At 33.9% G+C, this 13715-nt stretch overlaps 1 protein-coding gene across 2 annotated transcripts in view; it reads left to right on the top strand.

Moving 5' to 3' along the window:
- Positions 1-11999, top strand: part of LOC138333145 (furin-like protease kpc-1) — a 67880-nt gene extending 55881 nt beyond the window's left edge. The window contains exons 12-22 of one of the 2 annotated variants that reach the window (XM_069281313.1): positions 25-347; positions 783-874; positions 1345-1430; positions 1847-2037; positions 2407-2547; positions 5064-5160; positions 5415-5515; positions 6194-6294; positions 6625-6796; positions 7319-7354; positions 11722-11999. In XM_069281313.1, the coding sequence (XP_069137414.1) occupies positions 25-347; positions 783-874; positions 1345-1430; positions 1847-2037; positions 2407-2547; positions 5064-5160; positions 5415-5515; positions 6194-6294; positions 6625-6796; positions 7319-7354; positions 11722-11768 (1387 nt within the window). In that variant the 3' untranslated portion in view covers positions 11769-11999. Of the gene's footprint in view, positions 1-24; positions 348-782; positions 875-1344; positions 1431-1846; positions 2038-2406; positions 2548-5063; positions 5161-5414; positions 5516-6193; positions 6295-6624; positions 6797-7318; positions 7757-11721 lie in introns of those variants that run through there. The other variant, XM_069281312.1, reaches the window with a different exon arrangement.
- Positions 12000-13715: the final 1716 nt, after the last annotated feature.

The raw sequence follows: 13715 nt of genomic DNA, 5'->3' as shown, positions 1-13715 counted from the left end.
GGTTTTATTTTCATTTCTACGCAGACCGTTATACAAGTACACCATGTTTGAGGACCATATAACAACGGATGGGTGTAGCAATACTGGAAATGAAGTTCGTTACCTTGAGCATGTCCATGCTAGAATCACCCTTAAATACAAACGTAGAGGCGATCTCACAATTCATCTAGTCTCTCCGAGTGGCACTAATTCCACGCTTCTGCCCAAGAGGAATCGCGATCTCAGTGACGGAGGATTCAACGGCTGGGAATTTCTGTCTGTACATTTCTGGGAGGAGAACCCAGCAGGAAGCTGGACGTTACGGATCGTGGACCAGTTAAACCCGTTTGCCGGCATGAATGAAGAGGGTGAGTAAATGTCTACAATAAACAGAAGTTTCCATGGCAACTGGTTCTATAAGTTCATGACTCAGACCTGTCGGTAGTGATTTAATTGAGTAATTTACAGCAAGAATTTTGCTTATAGGACTGGTATGTATCGAAAATATGTATAGTATCTGTGATTCTATTTACAAAGAAACACAAATATGTCATAATTATTATTGAAATGTTTCGACATGATAATAATTTTGACATTTGAAAATGCATGCATTGAAATGTTTCAACATGCATGTACACAAGAAATGTAGATTGTATTATCAAAAACCAATTTTAGCCAGAAAAGAAAGAAGAAAGAAACAGTGCACAAATATCAGTTTTGAAAGTTCTGAGTTTTGAGATGCTGATCTTCTTAGACTGTATTTCTTGTTCTTTTAGAGTAATTGATTATGTTTCATGTTGAAGGTACACTTGTGAAATGGGAGCTAGTGTTGTATGGTACTCAGGAGAAGCCTGTTAACCTCAAGGAGAATAACCTGCCAGTGACACCTTCATATGTAAGATCATATTCTTCCCCATAGGGTAATAAGATATAGAATATCTCAATTTATACTCAGGGTAAGACAACCTGCACTCCTTGAAAAGGATGGCACAACAACAACAGCTTGACCACATGAGGTCAGTTAAAAAGCTAATAATTCCTAATTCCACCCTCACTGTCTCACCCTCAAGTTGGCGAAAGGTTCGATTATTTTCTTCCTTGGGAAAGATATATCCACAATCTGTTATATCTGTTTGAAGGCAGAGAAAATTTTGTTTCCTAGCAACAATAGGATATATATCCCTATGAAAACAGTAGCCTGGAACATATTTACAAGATACACCTGAAGTTTATATAATGTATGTAAACAAATTGTAATTAATGCATATCGGGTAATCACACTTTATAAACTCATAAAGAACTGTATTATTTGTTTAATACAGAAATTTCTTCATTGTATAATTATAGAGAATTTCTGTTTTTCAGACTTGCCACCAGCAGTGTGTAGATACATGTACAGGACCCAACCCAGAAGACTGTACACGCTGTAAACACTTCAGGATCCAAAACGGGTAATCACATATTCAGCAGGTTTTTTCCACCTGAAATTTACATGATATTACAGAGAGCTTGTTACTTAAACAATAAATATAATTCTTTTTATGCTTGATCAAAACATCATGTTTGGTCCGTTACATTTTTATAAAATCTGTTATTAAAATTCAATAGAATTTAAAATGAATCATTCAGGCCTGAAAGTTGATGTCTATTTAGAAAAATATAAATGATATAAATCCTATTCTTAATGATTATCTCCCCTTTGATTATAGTGCCTGTGTCTCAAGCTGCCCGACTGCCTTCAATAGAAAAAATAAGTCACGCATTGCAAGAATCAGAGTTAATGTCCGTTTAAAATGAATATAATTGTTATGATTCCAATTATTCTTGATTATATCCCTTTATGATGATTATCTCTCTTGGAATGTAGTGCCTGTGTCTCCAGCTGCCCGACTGCCTACCGAGCAGACAGAGACCTATGTGTGCCCTGTAGTGCTAACTGCCAGTACTGTATCACTGTGTCCGGCTCACGTGAACACTGTCAACAGTGCAAGGGCAACATGATGTCTATCGAGAACGAAGGCACGTGTGTTGTGTCTTGTCCTCCTGGCTACTTTAGAGGTATATATGCTGTGGTCACATTATCTGATATTTTGACTGTTTTACATTTTGCATTTCCTTTCAGTCCAATTTTGAAATATTTACTTAAGAAATTCAGAGAAAATGTATCAACAAAACATATAATCTTTTCTAATGGATAAAAGAAATTACGATGTTTTCTATTTTGCATTTTGTTTTAAATCCAACTTTCGAAAAATTTACAGGAGAAATTGAGAGAATTAACATTTATCAACAACTATATAATCTTTTCTGATGGATAAACTATATGTATGATCAAAATTTAGGACCCTAAAGTCGCGAGAACAAGCTAGAGTTCCATTATAATGTTATTAGTATAGTAACATTTTCTCTCTACTTTGTTCTCGACAGTTGGTACATCCTCGGTGTGTCGTAGATGTTCCCAGCAGTGCGAGTTATGCGCAGATACATCCAGCCACTGCCTCAAGTGTGTCACGGGAATGGTGCTAAAAGATAACAAATGTTTACTTCCGCCTAAACTCTGTCCTGAAGGTAGGCTCTCACTGTTCATGGTGTCCCCTGTTTTTGATTCATGAACACTATGATTATAACAATTATTACACCAGATACATTTCACATGGGAAAGTTCATATAAAGCTAGCTGCCATCCTTAATACTCGAAGGGTTACTATCACTGACGTAATATCCACCCCTGAACTATTTCATAGAAAACTGGAAGAAGTTAAGGAGGAAAAAAAAAGACTAATCACAGGTCTGTAGAGATGTCCTTTGAAGATAACAGAGAAAGCTAGACCCAACTTCAGTGCAACACAGTCAAGCTTAGTATATTGTTATACAATTCCTTGGATGTACATCACAGTAACAAATATTACCTCTGTCATTTGTTGCCTCCAGTTTTACTATGAGATAGTGGATATTACATCAGTGATAGTAACCACTGGAGTGTTGAGGATGGCTTACTGCCAGCTTCAGCATTCTGTACAAGATGTTCAGATTGTTGAGCAAAAAAATATTTTCAAATAAAATTGAAATAACATTATAGGATTGTTATAAACCAGCTAAACCCATGTTGGCCCTGTTATTAGGCCAAGGTCTGTGATGTTGGCCTGAGTAGAAAAGTGTCTTTGATATTTTCTTATTAACATGATTAACACCTTAATTAGTGCACACGTGATTAAATCTCATCTCGCGCGACATTCCTAAAATCAGCCATTTATCCAGCAAAACATCCAACACCCAGATCATTGTAAGTCATCCCTTCATAGACATCACCATCCTAAAGCATGGCAGGTCTATAGCATGGTAGTTGCATACAAATTTTTCTTTCCTTAACATGGCTTTGATGATGCAAGTTAAAAACATGCAGTTGAAATTTAAAAAAAAATATTAACGAAATATTTTTTTTTTTTCAAAAATTGTTTCTGAGACATCCCCTAGTTATGACAGTGTGGTATCTAAGGAAGTGGCAGCCATTTTTCTTTTGCTCTGCTTAGTAACCTTCACTGGCCAACCCCCTATATAAAGCACGGGACACTTGACACACGTGTATCATTCTAAGCATATCTTGTCTCAGAACAATGTCAAATTGAAAATAAACACTGCACTCACCTGACAATATTTCATTGAAGTAATAGATGAATGTGTTGTCAGCTATATCCCAACATATGTCCAATACGAACTAATAAAACACTTCAATATACACTAAGTTTTACACGTACATGTACAACGACACGTGTGTGTCCTTGATAGTTGTCGCTCGTTCGGGTCAGGTACATAGTCACGTGTATATGGTCAGTTGAGTGCGTCGGGTACGATGATATACGTGGAGATATGTGGATGGATTATTTTTGGATTTCTATTCACTTGCGTTGGAATTTTATTTTGAGAAACATCTAAATGACAACTTAGAGGAGTTGACATGTTTTCTTGCTAAAAAAAGTCCCATATAGTTTTACAGGTGAGGGTTTTGTTTACCTATTTGTAGGTGATATAACCTGTGGACTGCTAGGTGTATAGGTACATGAATGAGCGCACGTGTGTCGATTCACGCGCTTTATATAGGGGTCGGTGAGTCGTCGGAATGTAAAAAAAAAATGGTTGTCCTCAACCGGGGAATGTCTCATAAACGATTCTTGGAAAAACGAGTATACTTTTCACTTATTTAAAAAAAAATCATGTTAATAATTTTAACTTGCATTGTCAGCTTTAACATGGCTTTGTTGATATCTCTCCTTAAAGTGGCTTCGTTGATAACTGAATAATGGCCTTCTATCTACAATTGTTGCTGCATTTTTAACATATTAACTATCGTTGCTGTATTTCCCTTTTTCAACATATCATAGTTAATTTCCTGTATTTATCATTTTCAACATCTTTACCATCAGCTAAATGAGAATGTTTTAAATTTTTGCCGTTGTTCTAGAATAATAGAACATTTATTCTGAAACTTGGTCCCAGTTGTACATCATTTCCTTTATATCAATCATAAACACTATTAATTCATTATCATTTTCATCTTAACATAACAAAGTTAAATTACTGACTTCTGGTATATAAATAACTTAAATTGATAGTTTGATAGTGTTTTAGTAGTGTTAAAATTCAGTACAGCATTATCATGCTTGATATTGCATAATATCTCTTCCATGCTCCAATCCTTCTATTTTCATTCTCTGTCTCTCTCTTTCTTATCTTCATATTATCATTCATGTATCTTCTTTACACAATTCACCTACTTTTCATAAACAAAGTGTCTAAAATCTTTATTGTTATTTTCTGTTTACTTCTAACTTCAATATTGTTTGTATTAGTAAAATACTCCTTTCAAACTTTTCTAATGAGACAAAAAGAGATTTTTTATGAAGATTTGGAATAGTTAAGTCTGAGTACCTTTTACAATTAGAATATAAAATATTCCGTTGGACCATTGTCTCTTTCTCTGACTTTTATTAAACATATAGACAACTAAATATTCAACTAGAAACAACACTGTAATTAGCTATTAAGATGTATCACCATGGTAACCAAGATGTTGTAATGTGTTTCAGGAACATATAAGAATGGTGGACGGTGTCAAGCATGTGACCCTGGCTGTCGTATTTGTGACGGGCCAGGCAGATGTATCTTCTGCAAGGACAACTTTAAGTAAGTTAACTCCATGAACATTATTTCAATATACTACCACTTACTTTGAAGCATCTGAAATTCAACACTCAACACATTAAATGAAAATCAGATTTTTATGATACTGTGAAATCATTAGTTTTTGTGGGGGTTAAATTTTTCGTTGTTTGGCCCAAATCAACAAAATTTTGTCCCCACAAAAATTTAGTCATAGATTTATACATCCAGATTAACATCTGTAAAAGCTGTCTGATTTATTTGAGAATCCATTACAGCTATCTCCAGGATGGTAGATGTGTACCACAATGTGCCAAAGGATACTTACCACATGTACTACAGATCGCCAATCACCGAGAATGTCGCAAATGTAACCGTGGTAAGAATCAAGAGCGCCCAAAATTTAAAAGTAATGGGGGCGCATAATAGAAGTAAATTTGGACCAAAATTTCACAAAATTATTACACGGAGTACCGTATTCGACCTAATAAGCGCTCATGTCCCTATAAGCGCCCCCCCCCCCCCCTTTTTGAGGCCCCGATTCCGATTGCCCAGGCATAAATTAAGACCAAAACTACACAAAAATGTATAGATTTGCAATACAATTTTGTTCTATTAGCACCTTTTCATTCTTTTCAATTTGTATAAGCCCTGGGCACTTGTTGGGTCGAATATGGTATACCATTAATCAATTTTCAGTCAAATAAATGTGAGTGATATTGAGGCCACAAAGGGTGAGAGCGTTATAGGGATGGGGTCACTTGTTGGGTCGAATACGGTGGCTGAAATCACCAAAATATCGCAATTATAAAAGAAATGATGTGTTTAATCATTGAATAAATGTTTTAACTGGGTAATTTGAAGGATCAATAAAGTGTTTGTATTGTGGGAATGGTATTTTTTGCCATTTTGCAGGACATTGGAGTGGTTCTGAAAATTTCATTTGTCTAAAAATAAGTACATGTAAGATTAACTATATATATTTTTTTTACAGTTTTATCGCGAAATTTTGCTATACGTTAAATTTGAATCTGTATTTTGGCACTTGTTTTTGTAGGTGTATGTAACAGTTGTGCCAATGGTTTCCGGATGTCCAACAGTGTCTGTTTCCAGGAAAATGCCTGTAGTACCAACAGTTTTTATGACTGGGCTGTAATGGTAAGTTAATAGATCATTTGATGGTAAAATTATACAAGGTAAAGTATACAAGATACCAATCAGACATAAAAGGTTAAAGCTATTTTTCTTCCCTTAAATAAAATATTGTATTCTGCATTTGCATATTATAGAGTTATCTGTCCATGCGAGTAGATATTGATTGAAATGTCATAATTTTCAGAGAAAATGACGTGAATTTCCCTCACAAAATAATGATGTCACAATGGATACCTACCTATAAGGGAGGTAATTCTGTAATATGTGAAGACGGAATATCGGTTATAAAAAAAAAAAAAAAAAAAACTGCATAATTATTATTGTCTTTTATAGTCTTGTAAGCCATGTCATAAGAACTGTGACACATGTCACGGGCCAGAGGCGACCGACTGTAACTCCTGTCGCAGTCCACTGATGTTCCACCCCTATCTCCAGGCGTGTCTATCATGCTGTGTCGGCTCCAGTCAGGACACAACCAGCTGCTGTAAATGTGATATCAACAGGGGTATGTATGCCTTTATTTAACAGAGGTTGCAAGATAGATAAAAAGATAACTTTTCTTAGAAAATGTGAGAAGTAATTAGAACCTAGGTAACAAGGTCAATGGTAACTTGGGTAATGAGGACAAAGGCAACCAAGTGAAGGGAATCAAAGAAATTGTAACCAAGGTAATGAAGACAATTGTTTGCCAAGGTAATCAGGACAGTTGGAACCTGATTAAATAGTATAGTCATTACCAAGGTAATCAGGACAGCTGTAACCAAGGTGATCAGGACATTTGAAACCAGAGTAATTAGTAGTCATTACTAAGGTAATCAGGACAATTTAAACAAGAGCAATCAATACAATGGGAATAATTCATTTACCAAATGATACTTGATAACCAATACAGTTTAAATCTGGGTAACTAGAAATAAGTTGATATCTAAACTTAGGGTAATTTTTGCTAAAAGCCAGACATAGTACGTTATTTTGATAGAAGCATGATGGGATGAAACATAATATACCTTTGTGTTTCTTTTTTCAGGTAAATGTATTGTTGGTGCACCTGAAAGCAAGAAAGGTGAGAAAGGACTTGGGGATGCAACTGTCATACTGACCATAGTTGTTGTGGTCATCGCGCTGGTCATTATTCTTTTGGCCGCTATTATTTTCTTTATGCTCAAAAACAATCAGACAACATTGCATAGAATACAGCATGAAAAACTATCACCATCGGTTAAATATGAAAGACTGTCTCAAAATGACATTTAATTTCATGTAAATACTTTAGGGAAAATATTTATTTGTCTTAAGTATTCCCCACAAATACTTCCAAATACTTTTTTTTTCAAAATAATATTACAGTAGTATTTCTAAAAAATATAATTGCGGAAGAAAAATCTGCGATTTATGAACGCTTTTATTTACTGTAATGACTAAATGGTCCGATGGATGTTTTATTTACTGTAATGCCTATGTGGTGTGATGGTGTGATGGACCGTGGGTGACTTTAATATGTGAAGATACTATATGAAAGGTATTTTCTTGATTTGAATAGAAATTGTGATATGTACAAAAGATAGTATTATAAGAATAACTTGGCCAATAGTATTTATATGATTCATGCCTCTTGAGAATGTGGCAGTATGGTCACATGCCAGACATATGACCGATTTACATGTGTACACGTGTTGCTATGGTTACAATACATGGAACTAGTGTGCAAGGTTTATCTGTACGTTTTTATTGTGGTAGAAATTAACATTACTAAATGTCTCCAATTTTGATATTCTTATGAAATAATATCACATGAAAAAAATTTGAATGCATGCATGATGTCTTTCTATCAAGGTACTGTGAACTTTGATTAGCATTCAGGCATATAAAGAAATGACATTTTATGTATACATTTAGGAAATTGAAATTGTAATCTTTCCTAATTTTATAGATAAAATACATATCATGTCAAGATATACTTGCATATTACTTTTGAAAAGTTATATTAATTATTTGTGTGATAATGCAGGAGATTAATCTGCATTTTCAAAATTGAGGCAGCCAGGTGCCAAGTACATATAAATTAAAATGTACTACATTATAGCAGTCAGGGTTTATAATGACTTCTCTACAGAACTACCAAGAACACTAAATGACATAACAGGCACTTATGGGAGCGTTTATATTATAACATATATATATATATATGTCCTATCTGATACCTGTCCTGTCTGATACCTGTCATCAGCTCATTGTAAAAATATCTCACTTGAATACTGTCCCATTGCCAAGGTATCATTCAGGGTAGATTTCGATATTTTCATTCATATTTGTGATTTCAATTCCATTGAGGTACGTGCCAATATTATAGCAGTTTATTCACAGATGACAACTTTAGAGGTAGTTGATGTGAACTTTAGAGGCATATTATTAAGTTGTTGAAGCGTGCAAGAAATTCTGTATGTGTGACATTATTCATACTTTTGGTCATGCAGGGTTGTCTGCTCTTGGGAGCAAAAAATTAAATGCTGCAGTATCATCTTGTAATGCTAAATGTAATTTGCAAAATATAAAAAAAAATTGTCATGCAAACTGATGAATTGTAACAATTTTAACAACTAAAAGCAGACGACTCTTGCATTTCACAAAGAGAGTAATGTATCATAGCCTTATGTACATGTTGTATGAATGTTATCTTAGCTTACACTTGGGAGGATGAGCTTTTGACACAAATTGTGTATTACATGCCTTACCGAAACGCCCATACCTTCCTAACATCCATTGTATATACAACTTCAATATAATGTATACACATGGACTTGCTCACATATCTTCGTCAAGAACCATTAGATGTTATTTGACCAAGTGCTCATTCCTGCACTCATTTGCATGTTTGACAAAGGAGAATGTTAATTTGTTTCATGATTTTAACTTTGTTTTGTTTTGTCTAGTCTGTGGGAAAAATAGTCCTGTATTTATACAAAAATGTCACAGATTTGTTTTATTGTGAGTGTTTGTCAAAGGCATATGTATATTTTGTGAGCTTGAATATTGTTCTGTTGGCGTTGGTTGATGGCGCAGTTGCATGTTGCGTATGTTGTGTACTTGTGCAATGAGGATGAATATAAGATCATGTTTATGTCTAAATTATATTAAAAAATTTGTTTGTTTATGTTTGTCTGGCTGCATGGATTAAAGTGATAAAGCTTGACTATGAAAAAAACTGCAATTGACCAAAAACTGACTAAGTTGGCACTACAATCACTTTATTGTCACATCACCCATGCATATGATACACAAGAGCAGATTAAAATTATTCACTTGGACCCAACCCCCAACCCCAACCCCAACCCCCAACCCCCATTGAAATCAACATGTATAACAGCCATACAATTCCACGATTGCCTTTACTTCATGGTTCCATTCCTCAGAACTTGGTATATAAAGAAAAATATGAAATGAAGACATTATCATTCCACATCGTTAATACTTAAAATTGCCGAATCGAAATATCTTGAGGCCATTCCTTATTTCCATTACCAGGCCAGTTTACACTATGCATATACCCATCTTACCCCCGTCTGAATACCAAACGTACATGTATACTGTAATAAAGAGAGAACATGGCATCCTCTTTCATTGCGGTATAAATAGATATTATAATATTGATCTTAGTAATTACATATCTCCACTAGATGTCGTCTACATTAATATTGTTTATAAATTACAAAATATTTTCGAGCTTACCTCTTATACATCATGATTCATATTTTACAGTGCCGAACGGACATGCGTTCATGACATTATTTATTTGTTTTAATTAACACTAAAATGTTTTTCTTTTCATTTCTCTGTTTGTTTCTTTCTTTCTCTTTTTTAATCATGATGATATATAATTAATTTAAAGTAACAGATGATTAAAGAATAGATGTTCAAGATAATGTAAACATAACGAAAGAGAGATTGAAAAAAAGGAGAAAAATACCTTGATCGCATATAATATGGAAAATTAAATGTAGTGTTAATTTAAGAAATGAAAATTTTATGATAAACCTTTATTTTGTGTTTAAAAGTATAACATGTTATTTAGCTATCCTGTAACTAAACTTATATTTAGCCAAATTTTAAAGCTTTACTGTATAACGATATTCAAAGGTCATGTTCGTCTTGTATGTATAACGTATGAAAATGTTGATGTTATGTGTGCCATTGTACATTTTGTGCTATTTGTTATTTATGCTGGACTCAGGACTTGGTGTACGTATGTGTCAAGAGCTTTGTAAATCACTAGGTGGCTGTGGACATCTGTTTTCCTGGCTATGTGACGCCGATCATTTCCATGGTCTATAATATAGAAATGTGCCGTATGTTACTTCATCAACCATTTCGAAAATATTTCAAAATTATAAATGAATCTTCAAACCTTAATATCCAAAACTTCCAAGACCCTGTTTGATTTCGGATAAAAACCATGGCTATTTTATTTTATAAAAAATAGATAAAGAATCTCTTATTATAATTTACTGATAAATTGAATTTCTCTACACTTTGGTTTATCAATGTGTATAGATCTTTCCATTGTTTATTACAGTTGATCACTCTTGATATTTCTATTATAGTACCCCCAAATTCTAGAAATTTATAATAGGTTGGGTCTTATTTGCGAAAGGGGTATTATTTGCGGTGAATACGGTAAAATATTTTGGTAGATGTAGATGGCTGATGGGTTCACGATCTCCTGTAGTTGTCGCTGTATTACCACCAAAGACATGTAGCCTAAAACAGTGGTGATGGAGTAGGATTTAGTACAGCCCTCCCTCACTGTGAGCCATGATAGTCATTTCGTACATACAAGATCCTTTGTGCATGTTGATGTGTCTATACATCTTGTTGTAGTCGCGAATCTGGAGTTGGTATTATGAAATGATTTAGAACTGTTCTGTGCAGTAGCTTCATGTAGAGAAATCTGGTCCATTTCATTTTCATCTTGTGTTTCAGTCATCAAGACAAATCTTATCATTAAAGTAACTGTTTTAGAATTAACTTGTTTTGAAGTAATAAAGAAATTATCAAATGAGTAAAGCATGTAACAATATAGGCCTACTTGACAAAATCCTCAAAACTCATGCATTGCATAATGTCATTTGAGCAATCTGGTCAGCCACAAGCAGTGAATGGTCTATGCTTTGTCTATCAATGTGTGTCGGCATATTATTGCAAATCTACAATGTAGGTCAATTAAATACATTGTTCTGGTAGTCTGATAACAATCCCATCCCTAAATCTAACATAGTTATTAACTTTTGTTTAACAAAGCTACCATTCACAAACTTGTAATGACAATGTGATAAGAAGGTGAGGAAAACCTTTAACATAGGATGTTTGCAGTTTTAGATTTGAACTTTTTGTTGCAGTCCTGATCATGATCAACACTGTTCTTGTTAATTACAGAGCGGAAAAATTGGCTGGTCCAATGGCTCAATTCCAAATCAGGGTGAGCAAAGAGTCTAAATTTGTATTGTTTTGTTCTGCAAATGTGGGATCTTTCACCGTATAACCATGCAGTGCATCAGTATGTTATTCATAGTGGTACATAGTTTGTGTTGTCCCCGGTTTGTGAAATCCGAGGATGACATTGACCTCTAACCCTTTCATTTGAATATGACTGGGTCAAAAGGTCGTTATATGGTTAGTATGACCTTTGACCCTTTCATTTGATATATCCGGGTTCAGTGATTTGACCTATTGGCATGCCATTATATCATACTGAAAGTGTTAGAGGTTATTCGGTGCATGAGTTTGGTTGTCGGGGCAACCAAGATGAGGGTGATTAAGTACTAGGTTTAATAATCAATAACTTGAGGGTAATACAATATGTTTAATTATGTTTAGCCTTAATTGATGATTAATGTTTAAATATACAGGTGCATTTTGTCTATCAATGTGAGCTGACAGAAACACTAACTAAAGAGACAAACTAATTATCTGCATGCATGTCATTAGGAATCACTGTACAGAAAAAAAATGTCACTGGTTGGAAAATTATTTGATCATGAAATGACATTCTTTAAATACACAATATGACAAACTAAAGTGTACGTACTTCCAGTTTTGATAATCGATACACAAAAGATCTTCCAAATTTGCATGGGCTGGTTAATTGTCTGGTTGAAATGTTATAGTTGATACTAACAAAGTCATTACTCAAGGCCTTAAGATTGGTTGTGTACCATGCTTCTAAAACACTCACTGGCCATCTGTGTCACATATAAGTTTGTGGTCTATGTCATTTACATGCTTTGAGATGTGACCAGAATGTTCTGTTTTATTGCTGTTTTCTATGGCTGAATTCCGTTTCTTGACAAAAATGAAATGAAATGGACCATTTTTTTCTGTAAAGTTGCTGCACATCTGAATTTTAAAAAAAAATAGATATGAAAAGTTAACACATATATTTCACACATATGAAGTGTTCGAACACAACAAAATTCTGCTAAACTGAAATCACTTAATATAATATGTTGCCGACAACTTTCAAAAACTACAGGAAAAACCTGTACACATGCTTTAAAATGTGCATTGCTATAACTTCCAGAAATCCTATCTTGTTTTGTGTTTGAAGTTTTGTTCTGTGTCCTGAGGTTTAAATGTGTGTGAAGTTCCATTGTATAGAGTAGAATTCTGTTTCATTATCCTGATAATAAGACTGGCTATATTTAGGTCCTTTCATTAGGATTCTATTAGCATGAGGCACTTATTAACGTAAAAAACTTAATTTTAATTTGCTGCAGGATAAATTATCTCCCCTGCATATTTCGGATACATTTTGTAGATTTAATTGATCCAGTCTTAGGTTTAAATTAAACATATGCTTGCATGAATTGTGTAAAATATTGACATTGTTAGTAGGTAGTAAAATAACATTAACAATGATTGAAGTTTTGAAAACGTTCATTCTCATTTCGACCTTGCAAGCTATATTCATTTTATTGAATGCTGAAAGTCTGCTTCGTTACTACTGGTAGAGATTCATTATCATAGATGTCTGATCTTATAATATTTTATTAGAATATATAAGAATTCTGATAATAGAACGACAATTTTCTCAATGTTAATTTCTTCATTTGTCAGTTACTGGTAATAAATTAATTACATTTGGTATACACATATATCGATTTTCATTCTTTCATTAAAGATGCTCCACCGCCGACAAAGCATAAATGATATCCCTCAGTTGAACAATTATTGGTGTTTGATCGTGTATATATATATCTAATTTACACAAAAATTAATATAAAATAATTTATTTCGCCTTTAGTGCATGCGCAATCAGTACTTCCTTCCATATAGGATATAGTGACACGGAATTTTTTCGGGATGCAATTAATTATTTTTTATATTTTTAACTTGAAGAAAAATTAGAAGCTCAAACTTTTCAATGGTGG

This window comes from Argopecten irradians, chromosome 10 (assembly GCF_041381155.1).
Source record: "Argopecten irradians isolate NY chromosome 10, Ai_NY, whole genome shotgun sequence".
Classification (NCBI taxonomy): domain Eukaryota; kingdom Metazoa; phylum Mollusca; class Bivalvia; order Pectinida; family Pectinidae; genus Argopecten; species Argopecten irradians.
This window is presented reverse-complemented; position numbering and strand designations above follow the sequence as displayed.